At 39.8% G+C, this 18,432-nt stretch overlaps 1 protein-coding gene across 2 annotated transcripts in view; it reads right to left on the bottom strand.

The window, feature by feature from the left end:
* The window catches only part of LOC126094730 (transmembrane protein 53), a 169,074-nt gene that overhangs the window by 3,855 nt on the left and 146,787 nt on the right, over positions 1–18,432 (bottom strand). For both annotated transcript variants that reach the window (XM_049909278.1, XM_049909279.1), the window contains exons 3-4: positions 17,463–17,765; positions 15,186–15,454 (exon numbers count right to left, since the gene is read on the bottom strand). In XM_049909278.1, the coding sequence (XP_049765235.1) occupies positions 15,186–15,454; positions 17,463–17,765 (572 nt within the window). The remainder of the gene's footprint in view (positions 1–15,185; positions 15,455–17,462; positions 17,766–18,432) is intronic.

Genomic DNA, 18,432 nt, shown 5'->3' on the forward strand with positions numbered 1-18,432 from the left:
ATCTTATCCATATCATTCTATGAATATTTTTGTTATGAAAACACACCGATTTCTAAATTGAGAAACACATCCACTGCTGCCCAGTAGATTATTTGTAACTGTTTATACAAATATTTTAAGTAAAGGCCAAAATCTTCTTACTAAAAATCTTGTTGTATACCATGAGATGCATTTCAAAACTAATACTTTTTTAATGCAGTTCATGGCATGTATCACGATGTCCTTTATCTTCTTACTAGTAAAGACTATGGAGTGGCCAGTATTGACATTGCTCTGAAATCTTAAGTTGTTCAGCTGTTGCAAGTATGTTCCTTATGTGCTTTGCAAGAATCCTGTATACTAAACTGACCAACACAGGTCATGCCACAGTACAAGCCCACAGTTCATAAGTGTTAAGAGTAATCTGATTGGAACTGTAAGATTCATTGTACAAAATGTTTTTAGGAATAAAGGAGCTGCCTCACCCAAAAGGCAGAAGTGCTGTGTCATCGATAGGCACACAAATAAAAGGTATGGAGCTTTGCTAACTTTCTGAATGCACTTTCTTTTTCTAGCTGTAGGAAAAACACACACCTGTCTCCCTACATTCTCAGTCAACTGCCAGCTCTTTACTGGCCTACGGTGAGTATACTGGGATGAGGTGGGGATAAGGTGGGAAGTGTCTAACAGCCCGTGGGAGAGTGGGGAGCCATATGTGGGCTAGCTAGGGGTGCAGGCAGAGGGTGCAAGTGGAAGACAGCTGGGCACGTGATTTCATAGACTAGGGCATGAGATAACAGCACACAAGAAGCTGATGTGGGGACACAAATTTGGTGGGGGTATTTGGGCAGTGGACAGTGTGTGCACGCATGCACACACGCATTCTATTAGGTGAGGGCTTTGGGGGGGGGGTTAGAGAGTTACCTTATGTGTAGGCTAGGAAGATTATGGGAGTGAAGGATGTGATGCAAGGATAGCTCCCATCTGCTCACCTCAGAAAAGCTGGTGGTGGTGGAGAAGATCCAGATGGCAGGGGCTATGAAGCAGTCATTGAAATCTCACATGCTGTGCTCTGCTGCATGTTGTGACACTGTGTGGTCCTCCTTGTTTTTGGCAACAGTTTGGTGGTGACCATTCATTCAAGTTAACAGCTGGTTGGTTGTCAAACCAATGTAAAACGCTGTGCAATGGTTGTAGCAGAGCTGGTATATAACATGGCTGCTTTCACAGGTGGCCCAGCCTCTGATGAGGTAGGATAAGCCTGTGACAGGACTGGGGTGGGTGGGTGGATTAGGCAAGTCTTGCATCAGGGTCTTCCACAGGGGTATGGTCCCTGTGGCATGGGATCGGGGACAGAGTGGCATAAGGATGGACTAGGTTGTTGTAAAGGTTGGGTGGACAGCAGAACACCACTTTGGAAGTATCTTGGGTATGATGACCCTCATTTCATTGCATCATGATAGATAAAGCCCTGACAAAGGACAAGGTTCACTCATTACATAATGACAGCATCATTGTGGTTGGTTCTTGTGAGGGATGTGAGGATCAGGTGTGTGTGAGGATATGGCATGAGAAATCTGATTGTGAATTAGGTCTGGAGGCTACTCCCTGTCTGCAAAGACCTCCGTGAGGTGAGTTCTCATCACTGCAGGTGCACCTACCATGAGTGGCCAGGCTGTATGGAAGGGATTTTTTGGTGTGGAACAGGGTGGCAGCTGTCAAAGTGCAGGTACTGTTAGTCACTGGTGGGTTTGATGTGGACTGAGTTGTGGATGGAGCCTTCAGAGGAGGTGATCAACATCTAGGAAGCTGGCAGATGGGGGAGGAGGACCAGGTGAAGTGGATGGGAGAGAAGGTGTTGAGATTGTGGAGGAATGAAGGTAAGGTGTCATGGTCTTGAGTCCAGATTATAATGATGACATCAAGATAGTGTGCAATCACGCCAAGGTCATGGGCATGAAGGATACTGATATATAGGGAGGGAGCATTAACAGTGACAAGTAGGGATCCAGGAGGTAAGCATGTGGGGATGGTGGAGAGCCGATGCAGGAAGTGGTTGGTATCTTTCATGTAGGAGGTTACGGTTTGGCCAACTGATTGGATATGTTAATCAACAAGGGCCAAGATTTTTCGGTGGGGGCACTGTAACCAGCCACAATGGGGCATCCTGGATTGTTAGGTTTGTGGATTTTGGGGAGCATGTAGAAGGGGGGTGTGCAGGCTACTGTTGGGGTGAGTAGGAAGATGGATTCAGGGGAGAGGTTCTGGGAAAGGCTTCAGGATTTCAACAGGCACTGGAGATTATGTTGCACTTCTGGGGTGGGGTCATTCGGGCAGATCTTGTAGGTGGAGGTGTCAAACAACTAACAGAGGCCCTCCGCCAGGTAGTCACTCCGGTTCATCACAACAGTGGTAGAACCTTCATCTGCTAGGATGATGATACGGTCAGGATCCATTTTTGTAGTGCAGTCTTTCCTTTATGTTGAAAAGTTGTTTTTCTTAGGGAGGGGACTGGGGAAGGATGGTAAGGCCTGGTTGGAAATTATGGGTTGGGTTGGGTTGTTTGGGGGGAGAAGACCAGACAGAGAGGTCATCTGTCTCATCGGATTGGGGAAGGAGGGGGAAGGAAGTCGGCCGTGCCCTTTCAAAGGAACCATCCTGGCATTTGCCTGGAGCAATTTAAGGAAATCAGAGAAAACCTAAATCAGGATGGCCATACGTGGGATTGAACTGTTGTCCTCCCAAATGCGAGTCCAGTGTGTTGGTCACTGCGCCACCTCGCTCGTTGGAAATTACCACCTCGCTCGTTGGAAATTAGGAATTTCTGGAAGATGACCACCAGGGCATGGTTAGGTGGGAGTGTCCCAGTTGGATGGTGGTATGATTTAGGACAGACGGGTTTCAATGTTGGAATTGGATTGGTTTTGGCTGGAGGGGCTGGTGGCAAAGAAGTGTTTCAACTGTAGGAAATGTGAGGAGGAAAGTAGGTCTTTCACAAGTCCAACTTGGTTAAACCTGAGAGTAGGCCTGAAACTTCCACCACAGCACTACTCTTTCATATTACATCTGTTGAAAATCTGCGTCACATGTGTGTCTGGTCAACCCCCTTTGCAATTCCTAGTAATTGAATACCTTACCCAATTTTTTTCTTAAAAGTTTTTGAAAACTTCTTTTTCTTGTGAATTATTAATGAAAATTAACATATGATCCACATAAACAGCAACTATTAAAATGTATGAGACTTTTGGAACAGACACAAGGGTCAGCTGTTGATCTCTTGAAGTTTAGATTCGAAAGTGCACTGTCTAATGTCAGTTCCAGTGGTGACCACCTTTCTTTAATTCATATACCGCCTTTATTAGTCTTTTAAGACCAGAATCTTTTACTGTCTTTGTCGTAGGGTCTACTACTGGAACTGTCACATAAATCTCTCGATGTAAGTCACCTTGTAAGAAAACTGTGGCAACATCAATATGATCAATATGAAGATCATACTTAGCAGCCATTGCAAATAAAAATCTTAATGAGTTATATCTTGTAACCACTGTATGTGTGTCATCATAGTCCAGCCCTTGCTTCTTAATAAAAAAGTTTTATTACTAGCTGTGCTTTTTAGCATACAATGTGTCCTTTCAGATCTTTCTTTGTTTTAAACACCCATTTTGCATGTATTGGTTTCTTACCTGAAGGTGCCCCCCCATGAACCCTAGACCTTGCCGTTGGTGGGGAGGCTTGCGTGCCTCAGCGACACAGATAGCCGTACCGTAGGTGCAACCACAACGGAGGGGTATCTGTTGAGAGGCCGGACAAACGTATGGTTCCTGAAGAGGGGCAGCAGCCTTTTCAGTAGTTGCAGGGGCAACAGTCTGGATGATTGACTGATCTGGCCTTGTAACATTAACCAAAACGGCCTTGCTGTGCTGGTACTGCAAACGGCTGAAAGCAAGGGGAAACTACGGCCGTAATTTTTCCCGAGGTCATGCAACTTTACTCTATGGATAAATGACGATGGCGTCCTCTTGGGTAAAATATTCTGGAGGTAAAATAGTCCCCCATTCGGATCTCCGGGTGGGGACTACTCAGGAGAACATCATTATCAGGTGAAAGAAAACTGGTGTTCTATGGATTGGAGCGTGGAATGTCAGATCCCTTAATCGGGCAGGTAGATTAGAAAATTTAAAAAGGGAAATGGATAGGTTAAAGTTAGATATAGTGGGAATTAGTGAAGTTCGGTGGCAGGAGGAAAAAGACTTTTGGTCAGGTGAATACAGGGTTATAAATATAAAATCAAATAGGGGTAATACAGGAGTAGGTTTAATAATGAATAAAAATAGGAGTACGGGTAAGCTACTACAAACAACATAGTGAACGCATTATTGTGGCCAAGACAGACATGAAGCCCACGCCTACAACAGTTGTACAAGTCTATATGCCAACTAGCTCTGCAGATGACGAAGAAATTGAAGAAATTTATGATGAGATAAAAGAAATTATTCAGATAGTGAAGGGAGACGAAAAGTTAATAGTCATGGATGACTGGAATTCGATAGTAGGAAAAGGAAGAGAAGTAAATGTAGTAGGTGAATATGGATTGGGGCTAAGAAATGAAAAGGAAACCGCCTGGTAGAATTTTGCACAGAGCACAACTTAATCATAGCTAACACTTGAAACTTCCTGGCAGATTAAAACTGTGTGCCCGACCGAGACTCGAACTTGGGACCTTTGCCTTTCGCGGGCAAGTGCTCTACCAACTGAGCTACTGAAGCACGACTCACGCCCGGTACTCACAGCTTTACTTCTGCCAGTACCTCGTCTTGGTTCAAGAATCATAAAAGAAGGTTGTATACATGGAAGAAGCCTGGGGATACTGACAGGTTTCGGATAGATTATATAATGGTAAGACAGAGATTTAGGAACCAGGTTTTAAATTGTAAGACATTTCCAGGGGCAGATGTGGACTCTGACCACAATCTATTGGTTATGAACTGTAGATTAAAACTGAAGAAACTGCAAAAAGGTGGGAATTTGAGGAGATGGGACCTGGATAAACTGAAAGAACCAGAGGTTGTAGAGAGTTTCAGGAAGAGCATAAAGGAACAATTGACAAGAATGGGGGAAAGAAATACAGTAGAAGAAGAATGGGTAGCTTTGAGGGATGAAGTAGTGAAGGCAGCAGAGGATCAAGTAGGTAAAAAGACGAGGGCTAGTAGAAATCCTTGGGTGACAGAAGAAATACTGAATTTAATTGATGAAAGGAGAAAATATAAAATTGCAGTAACTGAAGAAGGCAAAACGGAATACAAGCGTCTCAAAAATGAGATCGACAGGGAGTGCAAAATGGCTAAGCAGGCATGGCTAGAGCACAAATGTAAGGATGTAGAGGCTTATCTCACTAGGAGTAAGATAGATACTGCCTACAGGAAAATTAAAGAGACCTTTGGAGAAAAGAGAACCACTTGTATGAATATCAAGGGCTCAGATGGAAACCCAGTTCTAAGCAAAGAAGGGAAAGCAGAAAGGTGGAAGGAGTATATAGAGGGACTATACAAGGGCGATGTTCTAGAGGACAATATTATGGAAATGGAAGAGAATGTAGATGAAGATTAAATGGGAGATACGATACTGCGTGAAGAATTTGATAGAGCACTCAATGACCTAAGTCGAAACAAGGCCCCGGGAGTAGACAACATTCCATTAGAACTACTGACAGCCTAGGGAGAGCCAGTCCTGACAAAACTCTACCATCTGGTGAGCAAAATGTATGAGACAGGCGAAATACCCTCAGACTTCAAGAAGAATATAATAATTCCAATCCCAAAGAAAGCAGGCATTGACAGATGTGAAAATTACCAAACTATCAGTTTAATAAGTCACGGCTGCAAAATACTAACGCGAATTCTGTACAGACGAATGGAAAAACTGGTAGAAGCCAACCTCGGCGAAGATCAGTTTGGATTCCGTAGAAATATGGGAACATGTGAGGCAATACTGACCCTACGACTTATCTTAGAAGCTAGATTAAGAAAAGGCAAACCTACGTTTCTAGCATTTGTAGACTTAGGGAAAGCTTTTGACAATGTTTACTGGAATACTCTCTTTCAAATTCTGAAGGTGGCAGGGGTAAAATACAGGGAGCAAAAGGCTATTTACAATTTGTTTAGAAACCAGATGGCAGTTATAAGAGTCGAGGGATATGAAAGGGAAGCAGTGGTTGGGAAGGGAGTGAGACAGGGTTGTAGCCTCTCCCCGATGTTATTCAATCTGTATATTGAGCAAGCAGTAAAGGAAACTAAAGAAAAATTCGAAGTACATATTAAAATCCATGGAGAAGAAATTAAAGCTTTGAGTTTCACCGATGACATTGTAATTCTGTCAGAGACAGCAAAGGAGTTGGAAGAGCAGTTGAACGGAATGGACAGTGTCTTGAAGGGAGGATATAAGATGAACATCAACAAAAGCAAAACGAGGATAATGGAATGTAGTCGAATTAAGTCGGGTGATTCTCAGGGAATCAGATTAGGAAATGAGACAATTAAAGCAGTAAATGAGTTTTGCTATTTGGGGAGCACAATAACTAATGATGGTCGAAGTAGAGAGGATATAAAATGTAGACTGGCAATGGCAAGGAAAGCATTTCTGAAGAAGAGAAATTTGTTAACATCTAGTATAGATTTAAATGTCAGGAAGTCGTTTCTGAAAGTATTTGTTTGGAGTGTAGCCATGTATGGAAGTGAAACATGGACGATAAATAGTTTGGACAAGAAGAGAATAGAAGCCTTTGAAATGTGGTGCTACAGATGAATGCTGTAGATTAGATAGATCACGTAACTAATGAGGAAGTATTGAATAGGATTGGGGAGAAGAGGAGTTTGTGGCACAACTTGACAAGAAGAAGGGATCAGTTGGTAGGACATGTTATGAGGCATCAAGGGATCACCAATTTAGTATTGGAGGGCAGCATGGAGGGTAAAAATCGTAGAGGGAGACCAAGAGATGAATACACTAAACAGATTCAGAAGGATGTAGGCTGCAGTACGTATTGGGAGATGAAGAAGCTTGCACAGGATAGAGTAGCATGGAGAGCTGCATCAAACCAGTCTCAGGACTGAAGACCACAACAACAACAACAACAACAACAACAACAACATCTGAAGGTGAAACAGCTGATGCCCATGTGTGGTTCCCTTTGTGCAATTGTAACTCTTCTTGTATTGCTTTCAGCCAGTTTTCAACACTGTCTGACACCACTGCTTCTTTCAGTGGCAAAGGTCAGTGTCAGATGACTGTTACAAATCAGTCTAAAGTCATATAGCTTCTTTGGCTTAGGAATTCTGGATGACTTTCGTACTGACTCAAGTTAATGTGGTTGTATTTTTTTTTTTTTTAATACATTTACAACTTCTTCAAATATGAATCAATTGTTGACATTCTGAAGACACAAGAATGGACTGCAGAAGCAAGTCGTGTTAACAAGAGAACGGCAGAGTGAATTATAAACAAATATATCAGAGCTGTAGCTATGTCAGGAGTTGGTTTAGTGCCACCTGGAAAGTACTAAAGTCACAAGGAACCTATAAACTAATTGATGGTTTTGAAAAGGATGTTTCAAGGCGACTTTTTTCAAATGTATACAGGGTGTTACAAAAAGGTACGGCCAAACTTTCAGGAAACATTCCTCACACACAAATAAAGAAAAGATGTTATGTGGACATGTGTCCGGAAACGCTTAATTTCCATGTTAGAGCTCATTTTAGTTTCGTCAGTATGTACTGTACTTCCTTGATTCACCGCCATGATTTCATATGAGATACTCTACCTGTGCTGCTAGAACATGTACCTTTACAAGTACGACACAACATGTGGTTCATGCACGATGGAGCTCCTGCACATTTCAGTCGAAGTGTTCGTACGCTTCTCAACAACAGATTCGGTGACCAATGGATTGATAGAGGTGGGCCAATTCCATGGACTCCATGCTCTCCTGACCTCAACCCTCTTGACTTTCATTTATGGGGGCATTTGAAAGCTCTTGTCTATGCAACCCCGGTACCAAATGTAGAAACTCTTCGTGCTCATATTGTGGACAGCTGTGATACAATACGCCATTCTCCAGGGCTGCATCAGCGCATCAGGGATTCCATGCGACGGAGGGTGGATGCATGTATCCTTGCTAACGGAGGACATTTTGAACATTTCCAGTAACAAAGTGTTTGAAGTCACGCTGGTACGTTCCATTGCTGTGTGTTTCCGTTCCATGATTAATGTGATTTGAAGAGAAATAATAAAATGAGCTCTGACATGGAAAGTAAGCGTTTCCGGACACATGTCCACATAACATAGTTTCTTTCTTTGTGTGCGAGGAATGAAAGTTTGGCCGTACCTTTTTGTAACACCCTGTATAAAAAGTGAATATCCAGTACTATAAAAACTTGTTATGATCATGTATGAGCAAAATTGACTTCGAATGTAGTGCTTTGTCAATGCAAAGAATTTTAAAAAGGCACTGGTTTCAAATATGTCAAAAGTAATGATGGAAGGCTGTTTTGAATGGAAAGAAGTGACATAACTGCAGCATGAGTCACATTCATGAGAATGATGTACAAAACAAAAAAAGAAGATAGTTCAAAGTGTTTTACCTAGAAGAAATGGAAGAATCAAAATCATCCCTACTGATGGAAAATCCAGGCTGGAGTGTAACAATATTATGAGAAGGAAAGTTACTACTCACCATATAGTGGAGATGATGACTCCATAGGCACAACAAAAAGACTCTCACAATTAAAGCTTTCAGCCATTAAGGCCTTCCTCAACACTATACACACACACACACACACACACACACACACACACACACACACACACACACACAGTCAGTCGTCTGTGTGTGTGCACTACACACACACACACACACACACACACACACACACACAGAGTCAGTCGTCTGTGTGTGTGTGTGTGTGTGTGTGTGTGTGTGTGTGTGTGTGTGTTGAAGGTGTTAATGACTGAAAGCTTAACTGTGCGAGTCTTTTTGTTGTACCTATCCCCAACTCCATCTCCGCTATATGGTGAGTAGCAACTTTCCTTCTCATAATATAGTTATGGTACTGACCGTTTTACAGTTCCTATAGGAAAAGGTTCTTGAATAGTATCTTCTGCATGCTGACTCTGCTTCTGGTAGTCAACTTGTATTTAGGTGTAAGAAAAACAGTAGTGACTACCATTTCGAAATGAATGCTGCCAATTTTAAGATGTGGTTCACTGGACAGTTCTTGCTATATTCTGCTCCGAAGTTAGTCAGTGTAATGGACAATGTCAGTTATCATTCAGCTGTTACAGAAAAAGTACTGAGTGCAAACACGGGAAAGATGGTATTGTGCTCTAACTCAAAATAAATATATTCTGCACAGTTTACGGCAGATGCGTGACAAAACTTATGAACTTATTTATTTTATTTTGTTTATTTTTTATTTTATTTATCCATCCATTGACAATAAATATTGTATGGATGTTGTCAAGGGTACATGTAAGGCCATTTCAAAGAAATGGGACACAAACAATATATACGTAAAAAAGTACAAAACAAAATAATACAATGAAATTAATATAGCCTATATATATATCCCTGCTTGTTATTTTAAATGCATAGTCTGTTTTTCGTAAGGCTTTAGTTTTGTCCTCCCTAAACGGCAAGTCCTGATATACACAACACTGCTTAAGCATATATTTACAGCACACAACAGCTGTCCTTTAAGTATGTAAATGTAATGAATGATTAGGTAATGAATGATTAGGTACAGATAGAGTATTTTCCATTTTGCCTTTATAAATATCATCAGAAAAAATTTACAGAATAAAAACATTGTTCTACTAGAAATTTTTTAAATTCTGTTTTAAATTTGTTATCATCTTCTAACTGCCTGATGTTGACTGGCAGTGTGTTGTGCAGTTTTGCACCGATATGGCTCACATGCCTTTGTGTATTCGTTCTTTTTGTTCGCTGGGTATGGACTGCTGCGCTATTATGGGTATTGTAGTTATGAAAGTCGGCATTTGTCTGAAAATCTGCACTGTGGGTCCTGACATACAATAGACATTTGTATATGTATAATGATGGTATAGTAAGTATTCTAAGCTTTTTGAATATGGGTTTGCAGTGTGTCTGTGGATGACTGTGAGTTATTATTCGGATGGCCCTCTTCGGCAACAAAAAAATTTGTTTTAGGCGCCCTGTTGTGGAACCCCAAAATATTATTCCGTATGTGGCAAGAGATTAAAAATAGCCTAAAGATGCCATTCTGGCACCCTCTGAGGTACAAACATTTGCAATAATTCTGAGGGCAAAACAGGCTGAATTAAGTTTCTGTGCAAGTTTTATTACATGGTCATTAAAATTTAAGTTTTCGTCCACATGAATCCCCAGCAATTTTGTGGATGTCACTCTGTCTAAGGCTTTGTCACCCCACACCAGATCGAGATTAAATTTTGACATCTTTTCCCAAACTGCATATAATTTGTTTTATTTACATTCAATGTCAACCTGTTTGCATTGAACCAAGAGTGGATGTAATTTAGTACTTTATCAGCAATTGTTGGTAGCATTTGCTTTGGTGCACTTACTACCACACTAGTATCATCTGCAAATATTATTTCTTTGGCTGCATCATCTGAGGTTTGAAAATCATTTATATAGACGAGAAACAATATGGGCCCTAGGATGCTGCCTTGTGGTACTCCTGTTTCTACATTTTTTTTGCCTCTGATACTGAATTTATTTTGTGGTTGGAGTAAGTTGATGTCAGTCCTACAACCTGTGTTCTGTTTTTTAGGTATGATTCAAACCATTTTTTTCCTATCCCATGTATACCCAATGCTTCCAATTTTTCTAAAAGAATGTCCTGGTTCACAGTGTCAAAAGCTTTGGAGAGGTCTAAATTTACTCCTACTACACTATAATCTTTTTCTAGAGTTTTGATTATTTGTTCAGTGTAGCACATTACTGCTGTTTCGGTATTTTTATGTGCTTGGAAGCCATGCTGATTTCTGTTTAGTAAATTATGGTCATTTAGATATTTGTTGATTTGGTGCTTCATTAGATTTTCTAATATTTTTGAAAATGCTGGGAGGAGAGATATTGGGCGATAGTTTTTTACCTTATACTTGTCGCCGTTTTTAAATATTGGCTTCACTTTTGAAATTTTCAGCCTTAAATTCCTTGCAAGTGACTGTGGCACACAATTTTGCATTTACCCCATACCACTGCTAGTATAATCTGATAGCTTTAACCTGTGTCCAAATCTGTGTGGCAGAAAACAACAAAACATTCAAGACAAAGGACGCTGAATCGCTTGTGCATGAAGCAATAAATATCCCCACTTCAGTATGGGTAGACTGTGCAGCACACTGAAAAGCTTCAGGGAGGAGACTTTGACAGTAAGGTGAAGATGGATACAAGACAGATGTTTGGATACCAACAGAGATATCAGTGATGACAGTACTATGACAGACTCTATAAAACAATGTAAGGTAACACTAGCCCTTGGTTTTAAAGACTTATGGTTTAAAAAATGTTTCTGTTTGTCAAAATATCAGTTGTTTAAATAGTTTATGAGAACATCCTAGCCTTTATTGATTGGGAAATTGTATTTTATGAAGTAAGCAGACATTAACTTGTTATAAATGACATAACAGTAAGTTTTGATATACTGCCCAAAGACAACCAGCTAGGTAGTTTGGTGTTCGAAGAAGATAGTAAATTCTTTGCTTTTTTCATGGATAGCAAACGTGGTCTCTCAATATAGAGTGGATTGAGTTAGTTCATACTCATAATGCTCTTTGTCAGCAAAAAATTTGACACCATACTAACCATTTATACTGCAGTCATTTGCATTAACCTTTGTTAAAAGTAATTTTTTTTTATGCACAATGGTTTACATCTAACGACATTCATATACACCCCTTCCACACACACATACACACACACACACACACACACACACACACACACACACTATGAAATCACACTTTTTAAAAAAAGAAAATTGGAATAGTCAAGCAGATGTAATTATTTCAGTTTGTGTCTGACGTTAATTTTGTTAGCCATTAGATTCTTCACTTCAAAGGATAAGCTGTCGAAGATTTTTATGGCTGAATACCTCACTCATTTCCGTGCTGCATTATGGATGATTAGTGTTCAAGAATTTCTCTTCCTACTATTGTAATGAGGAATGTTACTGTCATTTTCAAGTTGCAATTTATCATTGAAAAGAATCTTCATACTACTTAATGTCTTCAAGAGGTCTCAAGCAGCCACCATACATTTTCCTTCGTATAACAAATGTTTTCTTCCTCTAAGAATAGTTACCTAAGAATATGATGCCATAAGAAATTTAAAAACCAAACTCCACTCAAACGGCCATGAAGGCCCAATGGTACCAACCGACAACACCGCCCACTGTGTCATCCTCAGTCCACAGGCATCATTGGGCGTGGATATGGAGGGGCATGTCAGCACACCTCTCCCCTGGCCTTACGTCAGTTTATAAGACCGGAGCTGCTACTTATCGGTCAAATAGCTCCTCAGTTTGCCTCACAAGGGCTGAGAGCATCCAGCTTGCCAACAGTGCTCGGCAGACTAGATGGTCACCCACCCAAGTGCTAGTCCAGCCCAGCTTAAATTCGGTGATCAGATGGGAACCAATGTTACCATTGTGGCAAGGCCGCTGGCACTCCATAACACATTTGTGAACAAAAATACAAAAAGGAAGTCAGCCTTTTCACATTTTCATCTACACAGTCTGCTATTATTTGTCATGGAAAAGTGCAGAGCTTGCATGCTTACAATGAATTGCAATTCAGGAACCATCAAGCAATTGTGTGTTACAGTTTTACTTTTAATTCAGTCCAAATCACACAAAATGACAAATATTGTAACTAGTTTCGACGGAAACATTTTCTTTGTATGTAGAGGGTGTGTGTGTGGGGGGGGGGGGGGGGGGGGGCGTGCCTGTGTGCGTGCAGTGGTACTTTATGTTTTTACCAAGTTGCATCAGCTGTTCTTAGCTAGTGACAAGACGCAGACTGTAGCTGTGGAGCAGCTGACATAGCATCATCAACATGTGAAGTAAGGTTTCTCTCACATAGACGACTGATCAAAATCTGTACTAAATATATTATTCTCCTCATACATCTAATGTAAAATACGTACCGTAGGCAAATGAACCCAGTTTTTCTCTTCAACAACACTGTTTGACAATGTGGATTTTGTCTGCCACTTTCTGCTGCAATGCTTACGCTCTCTCCACACTTTCCTATTGCTGGCCCTCTACGTGTGGAGCCACCTTCCTACAGGAAATTTTTGTTTCATTGTATTTCATTGAATGACCAGTAGAATTACAGTGTTCTGCGATACTGGACTTGCTGTTTTGGAGAAGACAAGTATGCCACTGGTGTTTCACTTATATCACAGGAGGACTATATTAATATAATGAATGTTTTATTATGTGACAGTGTTGCCATGGGGCGTCTGTCATTTCCCCTAGAACCTTTTTGTGGAAGATTATGAGAGTGGACACTCAACTCTGAAGTTTTAAAACCAGCAGCATTTTTGTGATATGCTGACACTTTTGTAGTTTGACCTTGTGTTTTGGACAGTCTCTGAGAGTTCCTTCAACACTAAATTCCATAAAAGAAAACATAAAATTTACTATGGAGATTGAGAATGAAGTTCTGTTCCTACTTTTACATCTTAGTATGACATTTCCATTTTTAGACATCTTGGTGTAACATAAAAGTGATGGTATACTTGGATATTCAATATTTCAAAAGCTCGCTCTACAGACCTGCATTTACAGGCTACTACTTGCCAGCATCCAGCACAAACAATGGGCATTCTGAACACCACGATTCACTGAGCCCATACCATCTCAGATGGCAATAACCTGCAAGCGGAATTGGAACACCTTGAAGCTGTGTAGCTGGAAAGTTGATACTGATCTCAGAGACACTACAAACATACAATTAGCACAACAAGGAGGAAGGTGTGTCCTTCAAAATGACAGCCTACCTACCATAGACTGAAAATATTTCTCCGAAAATAGGCAAGAGTAGCCAGAAAAAGTAAGGTTAGAGTGATCTTTTGTCTTCCATCAGAAATCTGCACAAAGCAGGTGTTTATAAGATTCTGTCTGAGTGTGGAAAATCATGTATAGTACAAACGAAGTACACTGCTCAGGTATGTGTTGTGGAATACAAGTAGCATACTGACCACCTCAATAACAACATAACTTCTATCACATAAAGCTGTAATCGTACTGGTCACTCAATGAAATACATATACTTCAAACTTTTACAAAGCCATTATCAATGAATCAGTGGAAATAATACATTCCAAGTCCCTTAACAATCAGGTTGGTGGTTTCCAATCAGATAATGCATGGAATCCTATTCCAGAAAATCTTCACTGTGTTATTGGTGTCATACTGCAACTTTACCATGTAAAGATGATTGATCTGATATTGAAGGGGACACTCCCAGCAGCGCACAGACTTGCAGCGGATATGCTGTCAATTAACGCTTAGTGACAACTGGTACGCCATGCATGCACCAATACAGTTTAAACATGGGGGCTCAGTGTAGTTTCGCCATTATATGCCTTAAGATGGCCAGAAGACTGTGCCAAAATGTTGTGGCAGCAAGTTACCAATATCCATCATTCAGCCCAAAATTTTATGGAACAATCTATACACCGGGAAAGTTTTAAAGTTCACATCCACGTACTATTAATTCATTTGAGGAATAAATTCAACAATAGGCTATAATATGTTCAAAGTAGTGTAAGTTACTGACATCTTTAACATTTCTTTTGTATAACCCCTCCTACAATGAAACCAGGTAAGGCTGCAAATCTGCCAATGCTGTTGTTGCTCAACATTTACAAATCTCAGAATTTTTTTACATTTCTTTGTATTTTCCAATCCCCATCTTTTCCTAATATTCCAATATTCAGTCAAGTATAATACCCCAGCAAAATAGTCAGTAAGCCCCAACATGACTACTGGCTTAACACGTGTTACGTCAGTAAAACATTTGTCTATCAGTGCCAATGAAGGACAATAATAATGCCATGTATAATGAAGGAACTAAAAATTAAACTTGGCACAACTATGTTTTGCTACAGTACTGAACACATTGATTTATAATATAAATACCTGATGTACTTCTCAAATGCATTTTGCAGTACTAAATTTTTTGGGAAAACTGCTTTCGGGAAGCCTACTGGCATTTCTGTCAGGTCAGCTGCACTGTCCCAGATATGGCCAGCAATTCTGTCCACAACTGGTTGGTATAGCTCCATGTCTTGCTTAATTTTAACAAGTGCTTCTCCCCATAAGTAGCCACCAACAGAAAAGCCATGCAGAAGAAGAGGCTGGTAAAATTTATTTAAATGGAGGAACTGCAGGAGATCTTCTGCAATTAGCTGAAATCAGAAAAATATCTGAATAAGAGATAAGAATATAATAGAGGGAAACATTCCACGTGGAAAAAATATATCTAAAAAGAAACACGATGAGACTTACCAAACAAAAGCACTGGCAGGTCGATAGACACATAAACAAACACACAAAATTCTAGCTTTCGCAACCAACGGTTGCCTCGTCAGGAAAGAGGGAAGGAGAGGGAAAGACGAAAGGATTTGGGTTTTAAGGGAGAGGGTAAGGAGTCATTCCAATCCCGGGAGCGGAAAGACTTACCTTAGGGGGAAAAATGGACAGGTATACACTCGCACACACACACACACACGTGTACATACCCCCCCCCCTTTTCTACCTTTTCATTACCACTGACTTAGACGATTTTATAATAGCTCCACCCTGGGATCTGGAGTACAGAATTTATATTCGCTGCAGAATTATCATTACAAATACAGAAGTGAGTAGATAACCACCAATTCTCTGGAATATAATAAGTTTTTTGTGTCACATAGGTAATCCTTATTGCATGACACATCCTGAAACTGACCAAATTATTTATATAAAAAATGCCAATTTTAGATGAGCTGCGCCCTCCCTGAAAAATTACTGTGGGTGCTCGCGGACAGTCATAGGAGTAGCACAGATGAGAGGACACAAAACACTGATTGCGAAAGTAAACATGTAGCTTTCTTGTCTACTCTTTGTGACTGCCACCCTTTACTAAAGACTCAATCCATATATCCTTTCTAGGTCAATCCTTTGTGTCCAGAAGTGACCCCTGTTTCGTCTGGCAAAGAAACAGACAATGGATTGTTTGAAGGAAAAGGTTATAGAAACTGACCTTTATAAATGAGACTGGGCAAAGTTTATACTGAAAGTATGGGCTCTCAAGCATAATTCAGGTATCTGCTTCAAATTGCATTATCTTCACAAACTGAACTAGAATCCTCTCCACCAGAGAGATGTATCGGTTCAGTATTAGTTTGGAGGACAGAACATGCGACTGATATTACATACGAGGTGCATCCATAACTTTCTGTCTTACTTATCATAATGTCTTTGTTACTGCTGTCCTGTAAAAGTTTTGTCTGATGAGAATGTTAAGTAACCAAATAGTTTTGAGTGGCGAACACACTTACAAGGGAACATTCCCAAGTGTCAATAATCAATCTCGATGAAACTTGGTGGGTGTATAGAGGAGGGTAAAAATTATGCAATATGTATTTTCTTGTCCCTAAAATGTAATTTGGCACATTAGGTTTGGATATCTTCAATAGAATGATACATAAAAATGTTTCTCATGTAAAAGATGATATGTAATTAACATTCTTGAAAACTGTATAGTCGAATTTTGTAATAATTTGCAATTTTGCAAATTACCCTTCACAGTTAATTCATTCTGAAAAATGAAAACTTATGTTACAAAAAAGATTAAAGATGCTTTTGGGCTACATACATCCACATGTAATAAAGGTGATTTCTGAAATACCATTTTTGGAAAATAAGGTGTACACAGTGTGCTGTCAGAGTATTTTCAACACACCTAATTAATATATTTAAGCATTTATCATTAATCTAGTTATTTATTTTACTTATATTTGTTCTATGTTTTAAATTGTTATTTTTTACAGTACTCTTTATTTCTCTCTTTTTAACTCTTAGGAAGGGGTTTCAATGCAGAAAATTTCAGCCTTAGTATTTCATATCGCTATTTGTGTCTCTATTAATACGACAATCACTGTTCTTCAGGTTTATTTCTTTTAATAAGAAGTTGAAAATATTTATTGAATGGGCAACATTAAAAGGCATACCAATAAAATGAACCATCAGTAATTTCCCTGTCATGAACAACAAGAATAAGTTTGGACTGGATGGCTATAATAATGCTGTACATTCTATCCTTAAAGACAGATTTTGTTGAATTTTATGATACAAATCACAACATAATACTATTCTTCATTTTCTCTCTATTCTGTGAGATATTCTATAAAATGGAAGACCATCTCCACTTACCTGGCTGCCTTTAGTTGGCCACAGCAGCTGCCATGGTGTCAGAGACACTTTTAGCACATCAAACCCTTGGTCCAAGTAAAATCTTCCATATTTCATGATATGTTTCTGTTGTGCTAACAACCAAGGTAGCAACACTACCAGTGGTTTGTTTGTAGGCTTGGAAACAATTTTGAACCCAAAAGATTTGTCAATTTTTACCTCATCATTACTTGTCAGCTGTAGATTTTTTGAAAGTTCATTAGTTGTATAGCTCCTCTGAAAACTCAAGAGCAATGCTGAATTTGGTGCAGAAAGAAGAAATTTCTGAAAAACAGAAGCAAATGCATTAGTACTTATCTGCCTACCAATATAACTCACAAAGTTGCTTCTTGTATCAGCAATGTATTATGTCAAACAAGTAACGAGTCCATAGGTAATGCAGTCATCAACCTATTAACAATGTTCATTGGAATTTAATGGTGTAAATCAATAAATGAAAGACATTGGAATCTCGATAAATTCGGAAAAACGGTATGCAGTGCAAGGCAAAGAAGGCTGAAAAGAGGCTCCTGTGTACCTTACTCCGTATACATTTAATAAACAATCTGGAAATGTGAAAATGTCTTATGATATGATGTAGTACACTGAAAAGATAGCAGAATGGAAGTCACTTTCATTTTATGTGGTTTTGGATGAAGAGAGGAGGAGTGAGAACTAATGATACCAAGTGAATAATAATTACATCAGGCTGAAGGAGGGCTGCTCTTTGAGAGGGGAAACAGAGTCACTTGTGTGGATTGGATATAATATATATGTGTGGGGGGGGGGGGGGGGGGCGTGGTCCGGGGGTTGGAGTGCATTCATGTTGAGGGCTACAATAGAAATTGGTAAATAACCTCTTATAACTGAACCAGTTTCTAGTTAGCAAATTTAGTAAATGCTCAAACAACAATGTAGTTATTTGGCTTTGACATTCATTGACTTCACCAAC

Source organism: Schistocerca cancellata, chromosome 8 (genome assembly GCF_023864275.1).
Source record: "Schistocerca cancellata isolate TAMUIC-IGC-003103 chromosome 8, iqSchCanc2.1, whole genome shotgun sequence".
NCBI lineage: Eukaryota > Metazoa > Arthropoda > Insecta > Orthoptera > Acrididae > Schistocerca > Schistocerca cancellata.